General features: G+C 35.8%; 1 protein-coding gene across 1 annotated transcript in view; it reads left to right on the top strand.

Annotated features, from left to right (window-relative positions):
- Positions 1–27,016, top strand: part of Acss3 (acyl-CoA synthetase short chain family member 3) — a 174,280-nt gene that overhangs the window by 95,508 nt on the left and 51,756 nt on the right. The window contains exon 8 of the mRNA XM_038314385.2: positions 19,335–19,486. Coding sequence (XP_038170313.1) covers positions 19,335–19,486 — 152 coding nt within the window. The remainder of the gene's footprint in view (positions 1–19,334; positions 19,487–27,016) is intronic.

Below are 27,016 nucleotides of genomic sequence, written 5' to 3'. Positions count from 1 at the left end.
CGTCAATCTTGTTGGTTTTCTCCAAGAACCAGCTTTTTGTTTCATTGATTCTTTGGATTGTTTTCTGTGTTTCTATTTTGTTGATTTCTGCCCTCAGTTTGATAATTTCCAGTCTTCTACTCCTCCTAGGTGAGTCTGCTTCTTTCTTTTCTAGAGCTTTCAGGTGTGCTGATAAGTCTCCAATGTGTGCTTTCTCTGTTTTTGTTAAATGGGCACTTAGTGCTATGAATTTTCCTCTTAGCACTGCTTTCATAGTGTCCCATAAGTTTGAGTATGTTGTGTCTTTATTTTCATTAAATTCAAGGAAGACTTTAATTTCTTTCTTTATTTCTTCCTTGACCCAGGTGTGGTTCAGTAGTTGACTGTTCAGTTTCCATGAGTTTGTAGGCTTTCTGGGGGTAGCATTGTTGTTGAATTCTAATTTTAATCCATGGTGATCTGATAAGATGCAGGTGGTTATTAATATGTTTTTGTAACTGTGGAAGTTTGCTGTGTTACCGAGTATGTGGTCAATTTTCAAAAAGGTTCCATGAGCCGCAGAGAAGAAGGTATATTCTTTCCTGTTTGGGTGGAATGTTCTATAGATATCTGTTAAGTTCATTTGGTTCATTACCTCTATTAAGTCTCTTAATTCTCTGTTAGGTTTCTGTCGGATTGACCTGTCCATTGGTGAGAGAGGAGTGTTGAAGTCTCCCACTATCAATGTGTTTGGTTTGATTGCTGCCTTGAGATCTAGTAATGTTTCTTTTACATAATTGGTTGCTTTTGTATTAGGGGCATAGATATTCAGGATTGAGACTTCATTCTGATAGATTTTTCCTGTAATGAGTATAAAGTGTCCCTTTCCATCTCTTCTGATTGATTGTAGTTTGAAGTCAACTTTGTTAGAAATTAGTATGGCCACACCGGCTTGTTTCTTAGGTCCATTTGCTTGATAAACCTTTTCCCAACCCTTTACTCTGAGTAGATGTCTGTCTTTGTGTTTGAGGTGTGTTTCTTGTAAACAGCAGAATGTTGGATCCTGTTTTCGTATCCAATCTCTTAGCCTGTGCCTTTTTATAGGTGAATTGAGTCCATTGATATTAAGTGATATTAATGACCAGTGGATGTTATCTCCAGTTGTCATTTTTTATTTGGTAGTAGAGATTGTGTGTTTCCTTTCTTTGAGATGTGCTGGTGAAGGGTCGCTAGATGTCTGAGTTATTTTGGGCAATGCTGGACTCCTTTGTTTGTGAATTTCCTTCTATTACTTTCTGTAAGGCTGGATTTGTGGCTATGTATTGTTTAAATTTGTTTTTATCCTGGAATATTTTGTTTTCTCCATTTATGTTAATGAAAGCTTGGCTGGGTATAGTAATCTGGGCTTGCATCCATGGTCTCTTAGTTTTTGCAAAACATCTATCCAGGACCTTCTGGCTTTCATGGTTTCCATAGAGAAGTCAGGTGTTAGTCTGATAGGTTTACCTTTATATGTTACTTGACCTTTTTCCTTTGCAGCTCTTAATATTCTTTCTTTATTCTGTATGTTTTGTGTTTTGATTATAATATGGCGAGGGGATGATTCTTTTTGATCCAGTCTATTTGGTGTTCTGTAAGCTTCTTGAACCTTAATAGGAATATCTTTCTTTAGGTTTGGGAAGTTTTCTTCTATAATTTTATTAAATATATTTTCTGGAACATTGAGCTGTAATTCTTCTCCTTCTTCTATGCCTATTATTCTTAGGTTTGGTCTTTTTATTGTGTCCCAGATTTCCTGAATGTTTTGTGATGAGAATTTGTTGGATTTGCTGTTTTCTTTGATCAGTGCATTTATTTTCTCTATGGTATCTTCAGAATCTGAGATTCTTTCTTCTCTCTCTTGTATTCTGTTGGTTATGCTTGTTTCTGTAGTCTCTGTTCGTTTACATAGATTTTCCATATCCAGTTGGCCCTCGGGTTGTGTTTTCTTCCTTGCCTCCATTTCAGTTTTCAAGTCTTGCACTGTTTCCATTATCTGTTTGATTGTTTTTTCTTGTTTTCCTAGGATATCATTTACGGATTTACTCAATTCTTCAAACTTTTTGTTATTCTTCTCGTCCATTTCCTTAAGGGAGTTTTTCACCTCCTGTTTAAGGGACTCTATTACTTTCATAAAGTCAATTTTTTTCTACTTCTTCTTGATTAGTGTGTTCAAGTCCTCCTGTCATAATTTCGCTGGGTTCTGGTGCTTTCATGTTGTTTTTCAAATTGTTGGAGGAATTCTTGCATTGGCGCCTGCCCATTTCTTCCTCTGAATAACCCCCTTTGGGTCTTCTTTTAGAAGTTCAATTCACCCCAATGAATTCAATTCACTCACCCCAATGAATGATGGGACTTCTGGTAGACAGTCAGGTCTCCTTGCTGGCCAAGCGGCTCACTGACAAAAGGCATACCTTGCTACCTTGCTACATGGAAGGCTATTGAAACAGGGGACCTCCCACCGGCCTGGGTGCACTCAATTCCAGGTCCCCAGCGCCCAAACAGGCTGGGCTGTGGAATTTTGTGGCCCCAAAGACAGGAGGATGAAGGGGGGGAGGGGAGGGGTTCTGGGTGCAAGCTGCGAAGGGACAGGAAGAGAGAGGCAGTATCCGGGAGAATAACCCCTGCAGGAAGAGCAGGAAGTGTGTGTGTGGGGGGTGGAGTTGGGGAATGTCGGTGGTCCCTCTCTGGGCAGCTGCCGCGGTTCAGGCACTCACTCACCCCCAATGAATGATGGATCTTCTGGTAGACAGTCAGGTTTTCTTGCTGGCCAAGCAGCTCGGTGACAAAGGGCCTACCTTGCTGCAGGCAGGCTATTGGAGCAGGGGACCTCCCACTGACCTGGGTGCACTCAATTCCTGGTCCAGGCGCCCAAACAGGCCTGACCCTTAGTTTTATATAATGTCTCTCCCTTTATTTTCCCCCTCACAACTCCCTTCCCTCTCCGTCTGATTAATTCTTTTGTTCAATTCTGCACACCCCACCCCCACGATCAACCGTCATAACTATCTTTTCTATTTTCCATTCCAAGAGCGATGGATCCTCACACTCCCACTACCCCAGTTCCTTTCTCTTTACCTAACCTCTCTGACTATACAGTTTGTAGCCTGTTTATTGAAGACTTAATAGCTAACATCCTTATGTAACTGAAAACAGCATATTTGTCTTTTGGGGTTTGGGTTACTTCACTCAGGATGGAGCTTTCTGTCTCCACCCATTTAGCTACAAATTTCATGATTTCTTTCTTTTTAAATATCTGAGTAACATTCACTTGTGTAAATGTACCATAGATGATGGATCCATTCATCTGTTGATGGACATCTATGCTGTTCATAACAGAGTCACAATGAACATGGTTGTAGCAGAATGTACAGTTTTGGGGTGTATGCCCAAGAGTTACCTGCAGAGTTTTTCCTCTCTGTGAGTACTCAGCTGGAACGGTGTCATCTTTTGAAAACTGTCTCTGCCTTCATCTGTGCCTTGTATGTGGTGTAGTTGCCTACTGAGCTGCATTGATCGCAGAGTTGGCCACACTGCACTCCAATATTCTGATTACATTTAGAGAGGTGTAAGGGCATTACAAAGTAGTCTTGGCACAGTACACAGTGTGTATTAAAAATTTGTTTATACTTTGGAAATTAAATTGAATTCTATTTCTCATTTACATCTTTTTTTCTCTAAAAACTGTTATCATTTTCCAGTCCTGGTCTTTCTCCCTTTGACCTAAAATTGGAACTATTAGTATCATTTGATAAGTATTATGTTTTCATTCTATGTATATTTCTTAGATAATCTCCTTGAAGATTAGTTTAAGGATTACTATTTTAACTAAGTGTTCCAAATCACTTTTATTCTTTCAGACTAACCTTTGTATTTTCAATTTCTTGTTAGACAACTTTAGATGATCCATAGTACATTATGCTCACACAACATTAACTATTAACTAAATTCTCTCAAGTTCCATGCTTCCTGACAAAGCATGTTGCCGTCAATATCTGCAGTAGTTCTGATAAGGTTACCTCTATCTCTGCATTATTCTTTCTCCTCACATTCTATTTAATTCATTCTACTGTTTATGTCTTTTATTTCTTGGAAGTGTTTTCTCTTACCCATGTCTTTTGTAATATATCTAAAATTTCTTTTCAGCTGTGGTGACCAAGTATGTTATCTTGGCTCATACTATGTTTGGGATTCTAATAAGATTTGGACCTGGGAATTTAGTTGCATATTTCAGATAATCACTCTTCTGGTGGGTGATATTTCAGTAAGATGGCCTACTTGTCATGTCACCATACTCTAGGCTGTTTCTACCCTAGTTTCTCTCTTTTCCCCTTTCCATCGAACCCTTATCAATAATAATTAAGATAAAGAAATTAAATCAGCAACAATGTACAAGTGAACATTCCCAAGTAAGAAATGAGCAATATTTACCAACTACCTAACCCAAATACATTTTACATATTTTAAGTTTCCAACAGAACAAGGTGCTCATTGTCTTGTGACACATACACACATGCATGTTCCTTCACTATTCTTTAGCAAATTTAAAATTGTTGAAATTATATAGGAGCTTTTCTTTGACCATGTTGGACAATACAAAGTCAGTAAAAGGATAAGTTGAAAATAAAACCCTTGAAAACTAATAAATGTACTTTGTGAATAATCCATAGATTGTATAAATGTGCTTAAGGAAAATAAAATAAATGTACAACTGAATAAAAAAGATGATATAGCTACACCATGTCAATATTTGTAGGACACAAAGCAGTGCTGAGAGGAAATTCATCATACTAATAAGATATATTAGGAAATAGAATAACTCTCAAATGAAGACCCTAAGCCCCCATCTCAAAAAATAGGAAAATGAAAATAAGCCCAAAGAAATAGAAGAAAGGAATAATAGAGATAAAAACAGACAATAATGAAATTGAAAAGAAGAAGCCTGGAGAAAAAACCCAGGGAATCACAGAGTGTTTTTTGAAATCAAATCGACCGACCAATACAAGTCTAAATGAGAAAAAGAAGACACAAAACTAGCAATACAAAAGAAACAATATATCACGAATGATACAAAAGTTACAAAAAGGGTCATAAACTCTACGGCAAACTTAAAATATAAATTTCATGACTTAGATGAAATGAGCCAGGTTTTTCCACACAATTTATGTACCAAACATGAAATCAATCCTTTTAATATCATTATTATTAAGAAAGTAAAATTTGCAATTGACAAATACTTGTAAGAAATCTTCAGTCACAAATGGCTTTCCTGAAAACTGTACCAAATGTTTAAATAATTAATAATTCTGTAAAACCCTATTTAGCATGTAGGATAGAATGCACAAGATGACTAAGTTGAATTTGTTCCAAGATACAAGTCTCTTTTAATTCTTGAAAATCAATCAAATATGATTTATTATATGTGTCTATTTGAATCTTTAGCTAAAGGATAAGAGTCATACAGTCATGCCTATAATATAGAATCATTTGACAAACTCAATATCCATTTAGAGTTGAGAATCCCAAGGGATAGCAATTGCATTCTTAACCCAAAAAGAGTCGTTTAAAATATATAACATTTTTTAATAAAAAAGAGATTGGACGATTTTCCCCATAATTTTGGACAAAGCAAGGATGTCAATTGCCATGGTTCTAGTTGACATAATTATTGAATTTATAGCTAGTTGAGTACAACAATATGAAGAAATACAGGGAATATATATCAGAGAGGGATGACAAAAATCTGCATTTACAAGTTGTATGGTTATGTAAGTGAAAAGTTACACACTGAATAAAAATTCCCTCAGCTAATGAATTCAAGCCAAAATTGGAAAACATGTAAATATACAAATACTTGCTGTGCTGCTATCTTCTAGCAGTGAGTACTTGTGACTGAAAAGGGACAGCACAGATCCCAGGGGAGGTAACTCTTGATCTTCACTGCATCACCATCCTGATTAGAGGCAGCAATGTAGTTTTTATAAGAACTTCATTACAAGTGGCAATGTAAGAAAGGTCCATTGTTTATGTAATATTTCCTCTCATTGCTGGCGACTCTACTGTTTTATGAATAGTTGATCTATAGGCTAAAATAAAAAAACCACAGCTTCAAAGCATCCCTATCCCTTTAAGAACATAAATCATTTGCATAATATAAATGATCCATCAGCACTTTCTCACCTACCTTTCCAGTCTTTTCTTAGGTTCCCGGCATCCTACTTTCCTCCCTCCAGTACCCCATAAAACCATGACGTAAATGGGCAGAAATCTGCCAGTCGTTGAATGTTTCCCTCTGCTAAGGCTCCACATTCATTGTGCTCTGAAAGCCCAGTAGCCCTTTTCTGGAGGGACTGGCTCTTAAGCATTCTGTATTAAATGCCACAGCTTATCAGTATCACATCTGCTCTGAGATTTCAATTTTGGCTTTGCTCGGGCTGACTGAAGTTATTTTTACGTTATAGTTCCATTAAATCATCCCGATCCCTTCAGCTTTGCAAAGGCAGTACTGTCATTCTGTAAATGCTGGGGCCAGGGGCCATTTGTCATCTCTGCCTGGCACAGTGCTTTCTGGGAGGTAGGAAAAATGAGACATTAAAAGACGGTTAACTGGCTCCATGGACATGAAAAATGCAGGGAGAGTTTTTACGTAATTGATTAATTTAAACAAAGGTTATTAAGGTAAAAAGAATCTTGATGTGTCTTTAGACAGCAAATGAAAGCACAAAGATTTGTACAACTTGTGTTGCTCTTTTAAATTTCTAATTACCAGTTTTATAACATAGTCTCATGGTGCCTGTGGGAGAGTGGTTCCAGGATCCATTGCGCATAATAAAACTCATAGATTCTCAGGTTTCTGTAAATAATGGTGACATATATGTGTAAAATAGTCATATCCTTCCGTATGCTTCAAATCAAATTGATATTTTACACAATAAATAATATAGTATAATTCTATATAAATAGTTATTATTGTATTATCTAGAGAATAGTGATAAGAAGAAATCAGTGTGTACAGTATAGATATTATTTGTAACATTTGTGCTCCATGGTTATTTGAATTAATAAATGCAGAATCCATGGATATGAAAAGAGAATTGTATTTAGTGTTAGTTTAGCTTAGTACTAAAAGAAGTATTTTACTTAGGAAGCCACACTCCTATGTTTCAGTACTGAAACTATAGTCTTTATGCAGAAAGCATAATTTATTAGATCACTGTCATAGTTTTCAGTGTGCTATCGTTTCTTCAAAATATGGATCTATCCATTAGCATGATCGAAATTTCACTTTTATGCTTAGTAAACCATAATATTTCAAAGGCGTAATGTTACAGTGAATTAGGGTCCTGGTATATTGTTCTCCCTCAGTGATGAATCCTGATTTAACAAAAGTGATGTTCCAAAGTACTAGGAGATTTGCAGTTCATTATGTGGCAAATCATCTGGAGGACAAGAGTCAATTCACAAACAAAACCTCGTTTCTAATGCAAATAGCACATGGCATTTGACGAATGAATAATCAATGAGCTCTTTTATTTCAAAAAGAGATAATCTACCATGCTTTAGAATTTAATTAAACTCTGTAAGTACATTAGCTGATTAAATTTTTAAGAAAGAAATAGTTAAAACTACATTGCTCCTTTAACATCTAGATACAAGACTATGATCTTCTAGAAAGAATCCTGTTTCAGCAATGATGAATGCAATAGATATTTAATAAATTTTTTTGAAACTCCATAAGTGAACTTATCATTCTATAGCTTCAGGGTGAAAACAGAACTGAAAATTTCAGCATCCTGTTGATTTCTACATTCAAAATGCAGTAATATGTCCCTCGTTGAAATGAACAAACCCCTATCAATTTCCCAAATAGAATTCTGGGAGTAGCGATGGGTACTGCTGCTTTCTGCTCTCTGTCCATCTCTCAAGGACTGTCTACACTCACTTGCTCTTTTTCACATCTTTCACCCTGTAGTTTGACCTTTCTCACCGTTGCTCCACAATGACTGTCTTTTTTGCTATCTCATCATTTCCATTTTCCCCTGGCCCGAGGGCATTTTCAATCGTCATCACTTTTGGTAACGATATCATTTCAAAATGTGATCATCATCCCCTCTCTTTAAAAAGGTATTTTTACTTTATTTTTAATTATATATATGTGGAAGTCAGAAAAGGGCCCTGGATCCTTTGGAGCTGGAGTTTATAGATGGCTGTGAGCTGCATGATATAGGCACTGGGAGCTGAACTTGTATCTTCTGCAAGAGCAGTTGGTGCTCTTAACTGCTGAGCCATCTTTCGAGGCCCCAACCATCTCCTCTTGGTTACTCTTATCCTTTCTAAGGCCTGACTCCATATCTCTAGTTATCCTTATGTTCATTCATGTCACAAGAACTCATGTATTTGTTCTTTTTTCCCAAAACATGTTCCTGTTATACAACAGATCACATTTCATGTACACTTCCTCTTTGACTTCTTGAATGAGATCAACCCCATTGTACAGTGGTCCTGTCAATATATCATGCTGACTTGATTCTTTGTTGCAGCCCCATTCATTTGTATATTCTTTATTCTGTTTGCTTGACCTTTTCTGTTGTCATGGGGGCTAGGGGCAGAAGCATCTGTATTTTGCATAGCATCAGTACACAACTCCAAAGCTAAATCTTCAAATTTGTTTGTTTTCCAATAAATAGTTGTTAATAACATTACTGAGCAAAGATATCAAAAATATTGACTTAAAAGTTTTTTTATTTTCCTGGAAGAGAAATGTATAATTTTTAACATTTTTTACCTAAGCACTTCATGAATAGCTCATTCAGATCGATTGCATTTTTATAGAAAAAGGTTTGCTCTTATTAGTTCATCTGAATATATTTAGAATACTCAATTTTGCATCAAATAGTTAAAAGGTTTTTATGATCCATTTTCATATTCTTGAGAATAAATAATCAGAACTTCCTATTTCTATTTTATTAATGGAATGTTGATTGAAACAGGCTTAACTCCAGCATCAAATGGATGAGGACAGATTATTTTTTATGGTAACTCATTAGCTGTCCTTCTGTCTCTGTGACAAACTATCTAAGGTAATCAGCCTAAAAACAAGCAAAGAAATGTTAATTTTGGCTCATGATTTCAGAGGTCTCAGTCTATCATTGCTTGGTTCGTTGCTTTGTGCCTTTGGCAGCACAATACAGGATTGCAGAAAGTGCATGACAGCAAAGAAACAAAGAAGGAGAAGAAGGGTTCAATGTCGCAGTTTCCCCCGGAGAATGTGATTCTAATGACCTGATTTAATTTCATAAGTCCACCCCCTGCCCTGGCCCTGAAAAAAAAAAAAAAACGCTGTTTCCATCAGTTCCTATGACAAACATCTGGAGGTAATTGAGCCTATCTCATTAGCCTTCGAGAACACACCAGACCAAACTATAATAACTTAATATTTTCATATAGGAACTTTGATGCCTAAGTAACTCTAATATAAAGTATCAGGCATAAATGTATGTGTTGGCACATGTTGATTATATACAGACATATGTTTTGGTCTGTGTTCCATTTATTGTTTGCCTACTCTTCAGGCTTCCATCTGCAGAATCAAACCCAAGATGATTTATCAAAGACAGTCTTTGTAGACCCCACTTTTGTGTTCATCTTTGCTGTGCATCAGTTGCAAGTGTATATGGAAATATACGCATTTCCATTACAGAATACAGTGCAGGTCGTCAGTGGCAGCAGCAGTGTTGAGAAGAAAGTCAGTTGACTATTCACTGCCTAAATTATTACCTAGGTCTAGTGGGTAGTATTAGTTACTGTTTATGTTAAATCCATCTTAAGATTAAGTCATAAACTTGGTAGTATACTTGCTTTTGACAGAATAAGTATTTCTATATAATCAGAAAACTTTTTTGGAGCCCTTGAAAAAGCTGGAGATGTAGTTTGCTTGATATTATATTTATATGGCATGAAAAAAGCTTGGGGTTGGATCCTCAGAACCACATAAAGCCATTATCCTTGGATACAGGAGGACAATAATATCAATGTTATTCTCAGCTTCATAGTGTGTCTGAGGCCAGCTTGGGCTAGTTGAGTTTGTCGTATAAGCAAATGAACAAACAAACAAACATGAAAACAGAAGAACTGCAATCCACAAAACCCAGTTTACTCTTGCTTTGCATCTGCTTGCTTTCCACAGATTAGAGATCTGCAAATAGCAAGCCAATTCTTATAAATTTCTTCAAAATTCCCTTCAGGCTTACTTGAGTGGAAGGTTATTATTGTTAATAATTCAATAATTAACTTTAAAGAATGCACCGTACTCTGTCTTCTTGGACAGAAAATTGCTTGCAAAAGGTAAAGGACTTAACATTCTGAATTATTGTGTAGAAGCATGATTTCTTGTCTGGAGATTTTAACATCTGCCTTTATTTATCAATATGACCCTGGTTAAATTCACCATCTTTAGGAATCCATTTCCCACATATGAAATGAAAAATTTGGTACACACTCTCTAATTTCCATTTTCTGGAATCTTTTTTCGGATCATTGCATTTTTTTTTCATAATGAAATATATTATTTGGTAACATGTTTCAACCTTTATGTCTGCCATTCACTCTAGTTACTTTTCCAAAGTCACTGATACTGCTGAATTTATTTGAGAAAATGCTTTTGCTCATTAAAGCCGGATGGCTGACTCCTGATATTCTGTGTTTGTTCGGCTTCAGGCAAAAGGCTTACCTGCTGCGACTCAGGTTTCTCATTTATAAGGATTAAGAGTAGCAATCACTTTGATCACTTAACTGATGAATCCGTGCAAAGCATGTAGAACAATTGGGAAATCGTAATAATAAAATTAAATTTCAGGTGGGTCTTGTAAGTCATTACTCAAAAATACCAAGTGCTTTTCTCCAGGACAGAATACTAAAATCAAAACATAAGCCATTTATTCTTCTGCATTGCAGCCATTATAAAATGTGGAGTTTTTAAGTATTCCACGTGTCTTCCTTCGAAGCCCGTTTGTCCTCACAGAGTTGTAGTGGTCATGGGAGTACTGGAGGCAGCTCCCTTTGGATCCCATTAATTCTCTTTTAAGCCAAGCTAAAGGACCAGCACACGAGGCACTGCAAGTTCTTGTGCTCCCACCAACTTTGAAGAAAGGGGAGCAGGTGTGGGAAACATCCCAGTGGTCGCCCTGCTCGAGGATCTGTCCTTTACGGGTAGAACTATTGAGGGAAATAAGCATATCGTGGAAGCTTTTCATCTAAGAATGACAGCCCTTTGCATGGCTCACCACTACCCACGTTTTTATAACTTCCCACTTCCAGCTTTATTTCTGGTTTGGAGGACCTCGGAACACTCAGCTTGTTAGCCTTTTTACTGCATGCTCTTTTCTGAACTCATAGAAGGAATTGAGAGTTGAGGGGACCCTGCATCCTCTTTTTATAGATAGACTAGCATGAAAATGAACTCTGCATTTTCTCGTATTGCATAGGATGATACCCCTGGAATAACGTGTGTGAAAGCACTTTAAAACTTCAAAGAAATATCATTTATACATGAATATGACAGTATATACATGGACAGGTAATTTGTGAATAAATTATGAATAATTCTAATCATTTATAGACAATGGCTTCAGGTTTTTTCAAGTATAAAAATTTCATATTTGAGAGTATTAAAGATGGGAACTACTGGACAGTTGTTTTGGTAGATGACAAACTTAGTAGCTCTCTCTAAAGTCCCTTAGATGACATTCTCTGGGATATCTGTGGTATCCTGGATCTAAAATTTCCATGAAGTTATACTATGCAGTATTTTGCAACAGGTTCATTAGTGGTATTTTTTAATCCACCATACCATCCAGGTCCTTAAAAAATACAATTGTTATCTGCTTGTGTAGTTATATTTCCTACCCATAATTTGAATTTTCACATATATTCTCATTTTTTATTTTTCTTGAAGACAGAGAATGTTACTTCCCATTAACATAAGCAGCTCTTATTTAACTAACTAACATACTTAGTAAGCAACATACAGGCTTCCTGTTCCACTCATGTAATGGAAAATTCTTTTTTTTTTAAATGTAGTGTGTCAGTATTCTGCTTTTCTGAGTGTGAAGTAATGAAAATGACTCAGTCATTACTGTAACTGGGTTTGTATTAAATCTTCTCAAATGAAAAAAAATATGAATCTGATGCCAACATGTTTTAGAGTCTTCAAATGGCAACTGGAACAATGATGTTTGTTTTGCATTTATTTTCTTTATATATACCTGTGTGGCATGTAGGATGAAGCAAGGGAAACGTTGTTATAACTCAATGGGCAATATTTATAGAAGTATATCACCACTGTTCTAGAGGCTGAAGGGGAGACAGAATAGGCATCAGGTATGGTCCTTGAACTATAGGAGCTGACAATATAGTCAAGGAATTAAAATCAATCTAAAGAACTTTATGACAAGAATTATGGAAAATGGAGGGATTGGTGGGTTGATTTCACATACGAATACGGGGAGATAGAAGCGCATTGGAGGTTGTCTGGGCAGCATTAGACATGGTGAAAAAATGTGGCATTGTACAACCTCAGGTACTTCTTATATTGTGCTTCACTGCTCCCATAGAAGTCAGCAAGTATGATTAGCAAGGAACTATTTAACTTCTCTGTTAATTGCTCAGCCTTACTGATCACTGTGAATACAGAAAAAACATCTCAATGTTTCCCTCTAGTCCACGATAGCAGAGTGATTGAAAATCAATTAGCACAATGAACACAGAGGTTAAAAAAAAGAGTCCTACTAGAAGCTGTGAACTACTAGCTGTGCCAAGGATAAATGCTCTCTGTGAATACTGAGCAGGCTAAATATGTCAACCCTCTAATTAGCTTAGCACTGGGGTTACAGACTTGCCAACTGCGTGCTCCGTATCATTTACTTCATACTAACACTTCCAGAAGTAAGATTCTATTTCTGGAGATCCGTAGATGCTAATCACCTAGATGGAAGCAATGGCTTCTTTCCTGGGGATTAGTCTCATTTTAAGACTCAATGTGCTTAATTCCAAGAGCTGAGAACGGCAGGTAAAGAGGCAAATCGTAAAGATTATCAGTGGACAGCTAGAGCTATAGAGGGTATGTTTACTTAGGGCTGCTTTAACACTATTCCACAGACAGGATAATATGAAGAAAGTAAATTTCTCTTTCTCACTCTTCTGAAGAATAAAGAATATGATCAACTTCAACTTCCTGGAAGGCTCGCTGTTTATTTCCAACATAGCACCTTATTGTTATACCATAAAGGGCAGAGGAATACTGTCCTCAAGTGGCAAAAGAACAAATAGGTGAGGGAACAAATCCTCTCCTCCAAGCTCTTTAGATAGCAGCATTAATCTATTCACGAAGGTGGATAAAGCTCCTACCGCCTAAACATCACTTCAAAGGTCCCTTCTGCCACAGTCTACATTGGGTATTACATTTCTAATATGTGGCTGTTATTCAGATCACATATTACCCCATGTATTTAACATATAATGAATGTCTCTCTCTCTCTCTCTCTCTCTCACACACACACACACACACACACACACACACACACACACACATGTATGCACGCATGCCCGCACACACTCAACTACTTCTACATAGAGATTTATTCCAAAGCCCTCAGTTGATGCCTGAGGCCCTCAGTGTAAGTTCTGAAGCCTATGTATACAATGTTTTTCCTATAAATACATATCTATAATAAATTTAAATGTATTAGTTCAATAAAACAAGAAATCATCAACAATCAGAAGACAGAAGGTCACTCAGAAAGTGACAGAAACAAGACAAGAAGCACAGCAATATATCAATAGACATCCTGATGTGGAACTGTGAAAATTTGATGGGGTTCTAACTCTAGACAAAGAACCAAAGGCAACTAATGACAGCTGGGAGAGGAAGAACCAGCCTCTCACAGGGATAAATCCCCCCAGGCTATTCAATACAACATGATCAGTTCTGAAGCTATGGAATGATATCCCCAGTCATTAAAGTTCTCTATTTGGTTGTTTCATCTTTCAAAACGTAGAAATAAAGAAAAATTTATCACTTTACCATTTCCAGATTTTCAAATTCCTCTGTCCTGAAGGAAATATTAGGCCATATATATATATATATATATATATATATATATATATATATATACACACACACACACACACACACACACACACACACACACACGTGTTTGTGTGTGTGTGTGTGTACAGGAGTTAATTAATGCATTAGCAGTATCTTTTCTGTTTTACACACACAACATTGTAAAAATTAGATAACCTATTCTACATTCTGATGTTTCCCATTAAATAATAGATCTTGGAGATTTGTGTATGTGGTAGTAAATCGCAAGCTTTAAATGTTTCAGGCCCAAATCCTCACACTTTGTTAATGGCATAGGACATGAAGTAGAAACTTAACAAATGCTGTTGCCAGCTCCATCACTGTTCCAGAATAAACAAGGCAATACTCTGCAGCACCTGTCTGCAGAAATGAAATCCACACTGGCGGGTGTGGAATGCCGCTCTCTTCGCCTCAAAAACCTCAGTCAAAACATGCCTTGGGTGACATTCTCAAAAATAGTGTTCCGAAAGAAACTAGACATATTTCTCATTCTGCAAAAACAGAGGCAAGCACTGGGCTCAAAAATATTTATGTCAAAGCCAGAAAAACCTCAAGTAGCAATGATCTCCACCAGCAAAATCACAGGATTACAAATAAACAAGTAAACACTTAAAGGCCTTCATTTTGTTTAGGGTTCAAAGATTTGACTTGGATGTTTATCTTTCTTTGGAAGAGGATTAATACCTTCTCACGTCCCTATTTAAAGACTTAATATCAATAGTAAATATGAGTGCACTTGTATGGTTCCTTGGTTTTCAAACCAGAGCGTCACTATCTGTAGTCCATTAATAACAGGCTCAGTCCCAAAGTGCTAAACAAAATTATATAAGGAAGTTAATTTCAAGGCTTTATTTTAAACAGCTGTCTTGGTTTTTGGACTCTGTGAAATGTTACTAACCACATTATAAGTCTAGCTAATAATAGTAATTGCTGCCTTGTAAAACTGATGTTAAACTTTATGCTGTCTGGGCTGGCAAGATGAATCAGTCGGTAGAGGTCCATGTGTGGATTCCAGAGGACCTGAGTTGGATCCTAGGACCCCACAAGGTAGAGGGAGAAAAATAATTCTTTGACTCTTAAGGATAGTTTTCTGATTTTCCACATGTCCTGAAGCACCTTCTCTCTCTCTCTCTCTCTCTCTCTCTCTCTCTCTCTCTCTCTCTCTCTCTCTCTCTCTCTCTCTCTCTCTCTCTCTTCCCCCTCTCAACCTAAATCAATCAATCAATCAATAATACATACATGTAACAAATGAAGCTGTAGAATCTCTTCCTTAAACAAGTGTCAATACCAGTATTGTTTGTCTTATACCATTTAGGCAGAACCCATAATGCAGACTTTACTTTGAGGTCATTAAAAAGCAAACAATAAAGGAGTATTGACATTGATTTGACCATAGGCAAGTTTTACATTGTGGCCCCTTTGCTGCGTTTTTGCTTGTTTGCTTTTTCAACAGGCTAATTTTAGAACTGTGTTTTTAAGTTGATTGCTTGCCTTTGCTAGTCACTTAAATACAACCTGTGGAATTGGGGTCCTTTTCTACTGTCAGATGAGCATGGTTGCTGCATTATTGGGTACATTCGAAAGCCATTACACAGATGATAAATTGCTTATGTGCACTTGCTTCTCTGTGTGTGTGTGCATGTGCAGAAGGATTGAGGAAAGCATGCTCAATAAAATCAATAAGGTATTGAAGTCAGTTTTATTTAATGTTCATAAAGAAAAATGCTCCTGGGTTTTGCTTCGGTTTTTTGAACCTACTAGCAGTGAAGGGCCTGGCAACATGACACTTCTGTACTCTATATATTTATTGTGAGTACCGCCTGCAGCATCTGCTGTGCTATTATTTACAATATGTATACATTTTTCCATGTCCTTTTTGTCCGATTATAATTTATATTAAAGCAGGGCCTTCAGTGACTTGTAACAAAATGGTTTCCATACTCACTAACCCATAGTACCTGCTCAATAAATATTTATGAAACCTATGATTAATCTAACACTATTTACCTATAAAACATACAGCTGCATTAGGTTTTCCAATGAAATGTCTAGTAAGGTCCTGTCTGATATTCACAGAGCTATTTACTTACCTGAAGTATTAGTATAATATTTATTATATGTCATTCTAAATATGAATGTTATTCAGCAGGGTGTTTCGGGAAAACATATTTGCTTTGATTTTGTCATTTTCTTTTAATCAATCTTGAGGTGATATAGATAGTCTTAGAAATATATATATATGCAATTTTAAAATAGGGAAACATTTTATTTATAATACTTATTACTTATTATTTTTTGGGAAATACACATTAAAATTCAAAACACTGAATATTTTTAGTCTAATTAATAAATAAAGGATAATGAGATTTTTATATACCACTTCAAAGATTCCTAATAGTAAGTCAATATGATGGCATTCCATTTTTTTGTTCAATGAATACAATATTTTATATTTCTTTGATATATCATCAGAGTTGCTATATAGTTATAATGCTGCATTATCCATAAAATGTTTACTTGAGCAACATTTTCAATATTTAGTGAATCATTTTGTTATTTTTAAATGTAGCTAGCTGAAGGCACTATAAAAGAATGAAAATATACCATCTTTGAAGACACTCACTTATTGCAGACTGATTTCATTATGACACGTCTTTCATTAGTAGATGTAAATACATTGGTCAATTTTGGTTCAGTATCATTTTCCTCTGTCTCTGCTAAGCAGTGTGAATCTACTTCAACTGGCAGAGAATCTGTTTCTTTAGTGAAGGTCAAACAATTCTGAGAAATCATCTCAGTACTACTGCCTTATCAAGCAAATATTGACAAAGTGGTTTGTTCTTACTTAGGACACACGGGAATAGGAAGATAGTTAGCACAAGTCAATTGCATAAGGATTATTTTATAAATCATTTTCAGGTGGGTGACAGCAGGGCTACCAAATGGCTATCTCGTACTCACAAGATTAATTGATGCTTAAGATATTTTGAAGAGATAAAAGTCAAGAAAGTTCTCCTTACTTTATTAGAAAGAATAAAGTTGTAATATCCTTCCTGACTGATAGTAATACAGCTACAGAATTTGAGTCAAGCTATATACATTTGTCTCTTGTTTGTAATAGACAGCTTTCTGTTCTTTTTTAATTTACTGACCCATATAGTAATGATGTAAATGGAGGTTGACTTCTATAGGATAGCTGGGGTCATTACAAAGAATTTCAAGTCATAATGGGTGATATTTTAAGTATGAGAATAAAAACACTCGAATTCTATAACAGGTCTAAAAGGTTACTTTTATTAAAGAAAAGAAATATAGTTACACAAAAGAACAGTAATGATGATTGTTTAAAAAATAAAAACTAAGCCGGGCAGTGGTGGCACATGCCTTTAATCCCAGCCCTCAGGAGGTAGAGGCAGGCGGATCTGTGTGAGTTCAAGGCCAGCTTTGTCTACAAGAGCTAGTTCCAGGATAGGCCCCAAAGCTGCAGAGAAACCCTGTCTCAAAAAACAACAGCAACAAAAACAAATAAAAATAAAAACTAAACTCACTGTAATTGTGTCATGTCAAATACTTATTGTGTAATAAGAACTGAATCTAAATTATTGTCCAGCTATGATCTCCCTAAATTTGGTTATTTTATGTTACTGTTTCCATGATAATACATCATGACCAAGACAAGTTATGGAAGAAAGAGTTTATTTGAGGTCTATATTTTCAGAGTGTTAGAGTCCATAACCATCATGGTAGGGACCTTGGTTTAGGGCTGGTAGGCACGATGATAAAGCAGTACTTTATAGCTCATATCTCAAGGTATAAGCTCAAAAGAGAGAAAGTAAATTTGGAATACTGTGGGTTTTTGAAACCTTAATGCCTTTTCCCCTTGACACAGCTCCTCCAACAAGGCCACACCTTTTGATTCTTCCCAAACAGTTCCACCAACTGAAGACCAAACATTCAATCAATAAGCCCATTGGGTTCATTCTCATTAAAACCACCACATTGACAGTTCTTTTTCATTGTCTGTTTAGAAAAATTTTTGAGTTGGCTATAAGTAAATTCTTTCTTCTACCTGCCTAAATTTAGAACTTGCCATGTGAGTTTTCTAGAACTATGGGAAGCTAAGATAGGATTTAATCAGTAGAGCTCCCATGGGCCAAGAATGGTCCATCTTTTGGGAATCTCTGATATACTTCAGCATATTCAAAGCATCAAAAAATGAATTAAAGCAACTACTTTCTTTTATTTATTTTAACCTGTATTACTTTTGCTTTACCCTGGGAAATGTTTACACTTTTATTTAGCATAAACTAATATTTCCAGCACCTTTCTCTAAGCATAGAACATTTTAGCCATGATGAGAAGAGATGGACAAGGGAAGGCATAGTTTTAAAATGACTGGTTTAAATTTATGATAAATTGTTCTTTAAATTTTGCCTATTAATTTTTGTACAAGCCTCTATTAAAGTGTTTTGTGCTCCTAAGTTTTGCAATTTCCATCATTGCTATGATTTATGCATTATTCTTCAATTGATGTATAGAATATCATTTGAAGATTGAAAGACATATATTGGTTTCTAGTCTGTGAGGTTGTTTTGTTTAATTTATAGAGATTTCTGTACTGTAGTCAAACATTTAACTGAAAAGGCCATTGCTCAGAAATCATTGTGATTTCAACTTTTAATTTTACTCAAACATTTGAGAATTACACTCATTGCTTTTAATATTTGAATTAAAACATGCTAATGCCAACAACATAGCTGTATTTGTTTAGTCTTTTACAAAAAACTCTGTCTACATAATATAATATATATTATCTAACATAAATTTATTACATATTTATATTATACATAAATAGAAAATACATAATATAAATGTAATTTCTTGACATGAAAGATTCTATTATGTTTCTATTTTCAATGTGATATATATTTCCAGTTCTTAATTTTTCAAAATTTTGAAAAATACTTCACTGCAATTTATAAACTTCCAAGATTGATCCTAAATGGGAGAAAATAGCCTGGATCTTTTTCTTTATAGTTTTAAATTATAACAGAACAAGGTACTGTTTTAAAATTAAGATATGCTGCAAAGCTATCCTTGTTAATATTGCTGTGTTAAATATGTAGGTACTGAACTGTCGATGAAATGTGGGACATTTAGCCAGTGACATTTTAAATGAATCTCATCACAGGGAAAGCCTGTGGGAACACCAGATGCCGGCGCTTATTTCCGCGTGCTTGCAGAGCATGGAGTGGCTGCCTTGTTTACAGCACCGACTGCAATTAGAGCCATCCGTCAACAGGACCCTGGGGCAGCCTTGGGGAAGCAGTACTCTTTGACAAGGTGAAGTAGAGGCGCACAGGGCAAATTACATCAGAGCCTGCAGTCCAAATATAGCTGAGCATTAGGGTTTGGTTTTGTAATGGCTTCATAGAAAGGCGAAAATATTAAAAATGTTATTAAGAATGGCTCTGTATTTGTAACTCAGATAGCTGAATTAGGAGCCTCAATACACATATTTTTAAGGATGATAATCTTGTCATATTTTTAAGTATGATAATCTTGTTTGTTTCAATTCATCTCAAACCATATGATTTCTCTTTTTTCTTTCCCCTCGTTCCTTCCTTTGTTCCTTCCTTCCTTCCTTCTTCCTTTCCTTCCTTTATTCCTTCCTTCCTCCCTCCCTCCCTTCCTTTCTCCCTTCTTTCTTCTTTCCTTTGTTCTTTCTTCCCTCCCTCCTTTCTTCCTCCCTCCCTGCCTCCCTTCCTCCCTTCCTTCCTCCCTGCCTTCCTTCCTTCCTTTATCTCTCCTGTTATCTCTCTTATTATCCCAGTTACATTTGTTTGTAATGTGAGCAATTATTCCATTTTGGTTTTTAAGAACATGCTGTGGATACCTTAGATGTTTCTGTGTTATTTTGTTAATTTCCTTAGTTTAATGATAGGTATCTCCAGAAGTAATTATAACAATTTATACACTCAATGTCCTTTCTCACACTAGTTCTTGCAGAACTCGCTGATATCGGTCACTGCTGTCATACGCTAAAAGAAGAGGTTTTGATTTTTCTTCAAGTAAAAGGATGGGCTTGATTAAGAGAGAGAATATTTGTTGTCAAATGGTGCGGTATTTGAATTTTATGTTTCTGTGGTTTGAAGTAATTAAAATAGGTATCATACACTTAGCTGATTAGATAAACAAGAAGGTTTCTGTTTGGGCAGGATCTTTAGCTTTGTTTATTCATGTTTAAAATACTTTTATATTGTGAGACAATAGATCTAGATTTACTAAAAAGTAGATAGATAATGTAAATAATACAATTTCATTTTTAGAAGTTGCTTAATATGACTGTTGCATCACGATATCCTATGAGTTTTCATTTTGTGCCTTCATTTATCTGACTTCAGTTGTCCCTAGTTCAATACAGAAATAGAAAATTGATTTTGGCAAAAATACTCTGTTAATTATATAGTATATCTTAAGACAACCCTAGAGGGTTTGAGAAAGTGTCAATTTAGTTTCTTAAGTATCTGTTTACTGACTTATATATACTATACTAAGGGTAAGTGTAGGCCACTGAGTTAAGTTTGTCAGTAAACTGCAATGTCCTTTGTTTTCCCAGAGTACTACTACTTACACATGGAATTTTTAATATGTCATCTTTCACACAATAGCGATTACTAAAATCAGCACTTTTTTTCAAATGAGTAATTACTCATGGAATATGAGAATTTATCAGAATTCCAGTGAAAAATCTTTCTCCTCTTCATCTTCTGTCTTTAGGAACCTAAGGCATCCATGATGACAATTTGTCTGTTTTGAGTTGATATGTAGGAATGATTAAATGCTTAGTATACTTTATAAACACCCTGATCTTCAAATGTTTATATTAGCAAGTGAGCACCCTGTACAAGACACAAGTGCTTTATCATCTCATTTAGCAGTAGACTCTGTATAAATTATCCTTATTTTACAATTGATTAAAGTTAGGACCAGAGGGCTTAAATATCTCTTCAGGAAGAAACTTATTCAGGCAGTCTCAACAGGACTCATACTCTTTTATTATCCACACAGGTATAGTGTTACTATTTAGAAAAAGTATCACCTCTCACAAGGAGTTTTGACATTCATGTAATAAAAGGATCTTTTTCTTTCTGTATTTATATGTTACACAAATAATGTCACTATTGAAGTATTTTAATAGATTCTCACTTGTCAATTGAAAGTCCAGTGAAACCAGGCGAGTTTAAGAAATTCCAACTGTTTATTGCAAACAAAGATTTTTTTTTTTTTGAGGTCCTCAAAGGTCAAGTTTTAGTTAAAGCCTGAATGTAGAAAACTCCTCGAATATTCTCATACAACGTGTAACATTAACACCGTGTTAAAGACATTTAATGCTTAGTGAGCAGGTTAAAGGTAAAATAGAATACTGTTGGGGAACACTAACAGAACTTAATTTTAAAGACTTTCATCAGGGAAAACCATGCATGTAGGATGATGGCTAGGGAACCCAAGGCAAACAGTATGACAGTGAGAAGATCCATTAGTGAGGGTTTGAAACCATATGCGATTCTGTGTTTGAGGGGAAGTCAAAATTAAATAAGTCAACGTTAAAAATAAATACTGGTTACGAGTTATTTTCAGATGCAATGACCGTCTTTGTTGTATACTGAGAAATCACAAGAGGCTCTCTTTCACTGTGGGGATGGGTTTGTGACCTATGAGATATTGGAGTCTCTTTAAATCCCTTCAACTTAAGAAAAAAGTATTGTGCTGAGAATATGATACATTCCTACATTATTAAGACAACTTATTCACTTGGTAAACAAGTGAAATGGCAGTTAGATAAATGTCATAGTGTTAACTTTTTAAAATTGATTCTATTAAGCTGTACAGTTTTCTCTGCTCCCCTCCATGCCTCTACCCTCCCCCTCAACCCTCCCTCCCCCAAGGTCCCCATGCTCCCAATTTACTCAGGAGATCTTGTCTTTTTCTACTTAGACAACAATGAGGACACTAAGAGAGACATACATAGATCTAATCTACATGGGAAGTGTTAACTTTTTTAAGTACAAAAAGTAGTTTATCACATATTGCAAACAAAAATGCATTTAAATTAGTTTGATACATCAAAGTTATAACAGGAGTAAGCATTTGATGTTTTTTACTTGTAATAATTTTTAAAACATAAATCATGAACCATTAAGGAAAATTTTAATGAAATTTGACAATAATTTGAGCAATTGTCCATCAAAAGAATAAAGATTTATAGACTAAGAGATTTTTATGACATATATAACTGTTGAATATATAATTTATAAACCCTCTCACTAAGGAATAGGCAACTCAATAAAGAAATGGGTGGGTAATAAGATGAGTTCATGAAGAAGGATACTGGAACATGACAAGGTTTTCACTTTTATAAATACTTATGAAAATTCAATATTAAATGAGATTGTATTTTTTCCTACCATAAATTGAAAAGCTAAATTATATATCAGTGGCCTCTCTGACAAGGGAAGCTGTTCTTGCATTGCTGGTAAGAATTTAAACAAGGATCACTAGTAAAATGTTCGTACCCTGTGCTCAAACCTTTGCTAGTATGGAGGGATGACAGTGAGAGAAACAGAATGCTGTTTCCTGCCTCAGAGAATAGGCTGTTGCCAAGGGATGCTATTCCAGGGCCTAGAGTCAACGCCATATGTTTTCTCATCTCCCCAGAGTCTGAGCTGCCACTGTGTCTTGTTAGTATTTATACCTGATTTGCAGCTATGCCAGATTCTGCATGGCACAGGCTCGGAAGCATTTTCTTTCTTCCCTGTGCCATCCCAGGGCTGTGCTTTAGAACACCCCCTAACACCATTATCAGAACCACAATTCCATGCTGTCTCTCAGAGTCTATACTGCTGAGGTATGCCACAGACCTGCACTGGTGTAGTGTGTGTGCTGTATTCAGTTGCACAAGAAGAGGCAACATGTGCCTCCTTCAAAAGTGCTATTGCAATGTACAGTAGTCTGATTCAAGGAATCTGACTTCACAGTCTCTCTTTGTGTGTTTGGATCCCAGTGCTGTTAGGAATGGCTGTAAGCCAAGTCAGATTCATCAAAAAAACAACAAGAGACCCCTAAATCCTTTTGCCTAATTACCTATGCAGCCAACATCACTGCTAACAACTGCAGCGTAAATCATCAGAACATTCACAACCGTTGCTAACATTATTCTGACCAACCAACCAACATCCTCAGGCTGCAAGGAGAATTCTCTCTAGAAGCCACCCTGTAATGTTTATGCAAAGTAATTGCAGTCCTTTTTTAAAAAAGATTTATTTATTTTATTTAAGTGTTCTGCCAGCAGGTATTCCTACATGCCAGAAGAGGGCACCAAAGCTCATTTATAGATGGTTGTGAGACACCACATGGTTGCTGGGAATTGATCTCAGGTCCTTTGGAAGAGCAGTCAGTGTTCTTTACCTCTGAGCTGTCTTCTCAGCCTAGTGACTGCAGTCTTAAACACAGATGTAATGAGCAGACACAAAGAACATGAAAATCAGAGACATGACACTACCAACAGAATACAAGATTCTCCAGCAGGTGACCTCGGAGAAACAGAAATTCATGAACTGCTACAGAAGGAGTTTAAAATGAGTCCAGTAAAAGAAACTCAACAAAAACTTAAAAAAGAATAGACAGTTCAATAAACGTAGGAAACCGTTCATGACCTATGGCATGTAATGGAAAGGTAGATTGCAAAATAGAGAAACAATTCTTGAGGCTGAATAATTTCAATTAGAAAAAATTGAGAGTTTCAGCCATATGTTAGACAGAACAAAAGGAAACTAGAAACTGAAGCTGTGTTTCCTTTAGTGACTTGGGAACTAAAAAGAAAATAAGAATAAAAAAGAATACAGGTAAGTAAATGGGCATGGAGAACAGAATGTTATGTTTTAGCCAATTTTAAATATTTGCCAATCTTATTGTCTTATGGTAACAGCATATTAATCCCTCAATTTGCATCTCAGAATGTTAGTGATTTTTATTGGCCATTTGAAAAAAGTTTCCACTGTTAAGTAGTTAAGTATTTAAGAATTTTCAAAGTCTTTCAATGAATGTCTCTAGATTAGCGAGCATCGAGCGAGATTAGCGAGCGAGCGAGCGAGCGAGCGAGCGAGAGAGCAGCGAGAGCAGCGAGCGAGCGAGCGAGGAGCGAGCGAGCGAGCAGCGAGAGCGAGCGAGCAAGCAGCGAGCGAGCGAGCAGCGAGCGAAGCGAGCGAGGAGCGAGCAGAGCAAGCAGCGAGAGGAGCGATCAGCGATGCAGGGAGCGATAGAGCAGCAGCGAGCAGCGAGCAGCGACGAGCGAGCGATCGAGATACGAGCAGCGATAAGCGAAGCTATCGACAGCAGCAGCAGCAGATCGATAAGACTTAATCGAATTATATATCTATCATCTAGCTAGCGATCTATCTATCATCTATCTATCTATCTATCTATCATCTATCTATTTATCTATCATCTATCTTCTATATCTATATATCTATCATTTATCTATATATCTATCATCTATCTATCTATCATCTATCTATCTACCTATATCTATCTATTTATTTTCTTTCTTAATTTGTAGTTGAGTTCCCTTTCAATATCTTACTGTCAGTTTTGATTCCATGTATATATTTCCCCAAGCTTTCCTTTGTGTTTAGTGTTTTCTTGGACAATTTAATATGCTTTATACAATCTAATGCCAGGATGCATTTTTCAATGTCACCGTTCTAGGCCCTTCTGATCTCACTTTTCTAATTTAGAATTAGAATCTGTCCTGAGTTTGACTTTTGCAGATGACATGAAGAAGAAATATCACATTTTCCCTTGTGTTCAGTTAAACCACTTATTTCAGTGATTATTTTTTGCCTCCAGCTCTGCGTTCTCATGCTCGTTGTACTAGTGCCCACTCATTCATAAATTGTTTTTTAAGTATTTTGGTCTAGTGACTTAGTTAACAGCATTTTGATACATTCACATTGTCATGTGTGTAACTGCAGATTTATAATAGAAAAGCTTATCCTTCAACTCTGTCTTTCAAATTTGATGTTAATATTCTTGGCCCATTTTATTTGTATTCAAATTTTAGTTTAATCATAGAGAGAGGAGAGAGAGCGACAAAAAGGAGACATTGACAAAGAGACACAGAGATGAGGAAGATACACACAGAGACACACAGAGACACAGAGATGAGAAAGATACACACAGAGACACACAGAGACACAGAGATGAGAAAGATTTTCCACTGAGAATTTGCTTGGATTCACATCGAATTTATACATGGATATAGTGAAAAATTTTCATACTAACACATTTCCAAGTTATGATTCTAGTGTAACTACTCATTTTGCACATCTTTTCTTAACTATATCTAAGAAGCTTATTTTCCTTTTTTGGTCACTGGTAATTGCTTTCTGTTCTCACTTTGTTTTCTACTGAACTAAAATTGGTTTTCTAAATTATCCAGGTTCTGACGGCCTTTTTCTAATTGCTTGTTAATTTTAATAATTCATCTCTATTTGAATTTTTACAATAGAATTATGTGCAAAATACCTTTACATTCTTGAATGAGATTGCAATTTTTATCAAATGCTATACTTTCTAAATTTAGCTGAACTCAGTTCTTTCAACACTTGAATAGTCAGTCATTATCATTTATTAACACAGAAAAGAATGATGGTCATCAAAAGTTAAAGAAAAATATCTGATGAAATCTCAAAAATCAGTATAGAGAGGAACTTTGTTACTAAATAGATAACCCTATACAAAGAATACTCATAATGAAACACTAAGATTTTGAAGGTTACTAGTATATTTCCCCCTCCTCAGCAACATCATCATATGTTTAGAAAAGGTCTCCTTGTCAAACCTGGCTCATATATAACCTCGAATTCACAGTGATCTGCTTTGCTTGTGCTGGAACTAAAGATGCATCGCTACCATTAGACCTTTTAATACCAGTTTAAATCATGACACATTATGGCAAGGTACTGTTCCTATGCTTCTCTATCTCGGCATACACGGCACGCATCCTTCACCGCCAGCACCTCACACCACACTGCTATAAGCTGATAAACAAATCTCCATTGATTCATAACAACCATCATAAGTTTATATTGAGGCTTATTTTTGGAAAATATTCTATGTATTTTAACAAATACATGATGGTATGTGTCTACCATTTTTTAGAGTTTGTCCTTCATTGAAAACCTTCTTTGTCCTCTATTTTATTTTATCTCTCTAAAACTGGGAGATTTTTTTTTTATTTTTAAGTGAATTATTAACTTTGGCCTTTAGATTTCTTAAACTATCATAGGTTTGGGTTTCATTGACATGTGGGCTTTATAGAGGAATTGGAAAGTAATCTTTTCTCTCTCCCGTCTATAGATTTTATGAAATGACAATTTTGTTTAAATGTGGGTTTTGAAATACTGACAAATATACTATTCGAGCTTGTGGCGTACATTGGGGAAAAGTTTTAAATTATGAATTCAGAATTTGTGTGGCTCAAATTACTTTGTCAATCTGCAGCTTCTTTAATCGGCTACTGTAGTTAAATGTCCACAATTTCTCTGTCACTGTCCTTTATACGCTGTCCCTACTTTATGCTTCCTTCTAACCACTGGCACACTGATGACATATGCTTGCATTTTCAAATTATCTGTTATCTCATCAGTTATGTTTTTTTTTTCCTGCAGTTTTCTTTCCTATTACAGTTGGATGATTTGGGTTATCAAATCCTCTTTTCAGTTATGTCTAAGCTTTCATTGAGTTTGAATATTTTGTATTCTTTTAGTTTCAGGAATTTTAATTTTTTGTGATTTCCAGATGTATAGTAAA

Source organism: Arvicola amphibius, chromosome 17 (assembly GCF_903992535.2).
Source record: "Arvicola amphibius chromosome 17, mArvAmp1.2, whole genome shotgun sequence".
Taxonomy (NCBI): Eukaryota; Metazoa; Chordata; class Mammalia; order Rodentia; family Cricetidae; genus Arvicola; species Arvicola amphibius.
The sequence above is the reverse complement of the archived record's forward strand: the minus strand, read 5'-3'. Positions and strand labels throughout refer to the sequence as shown.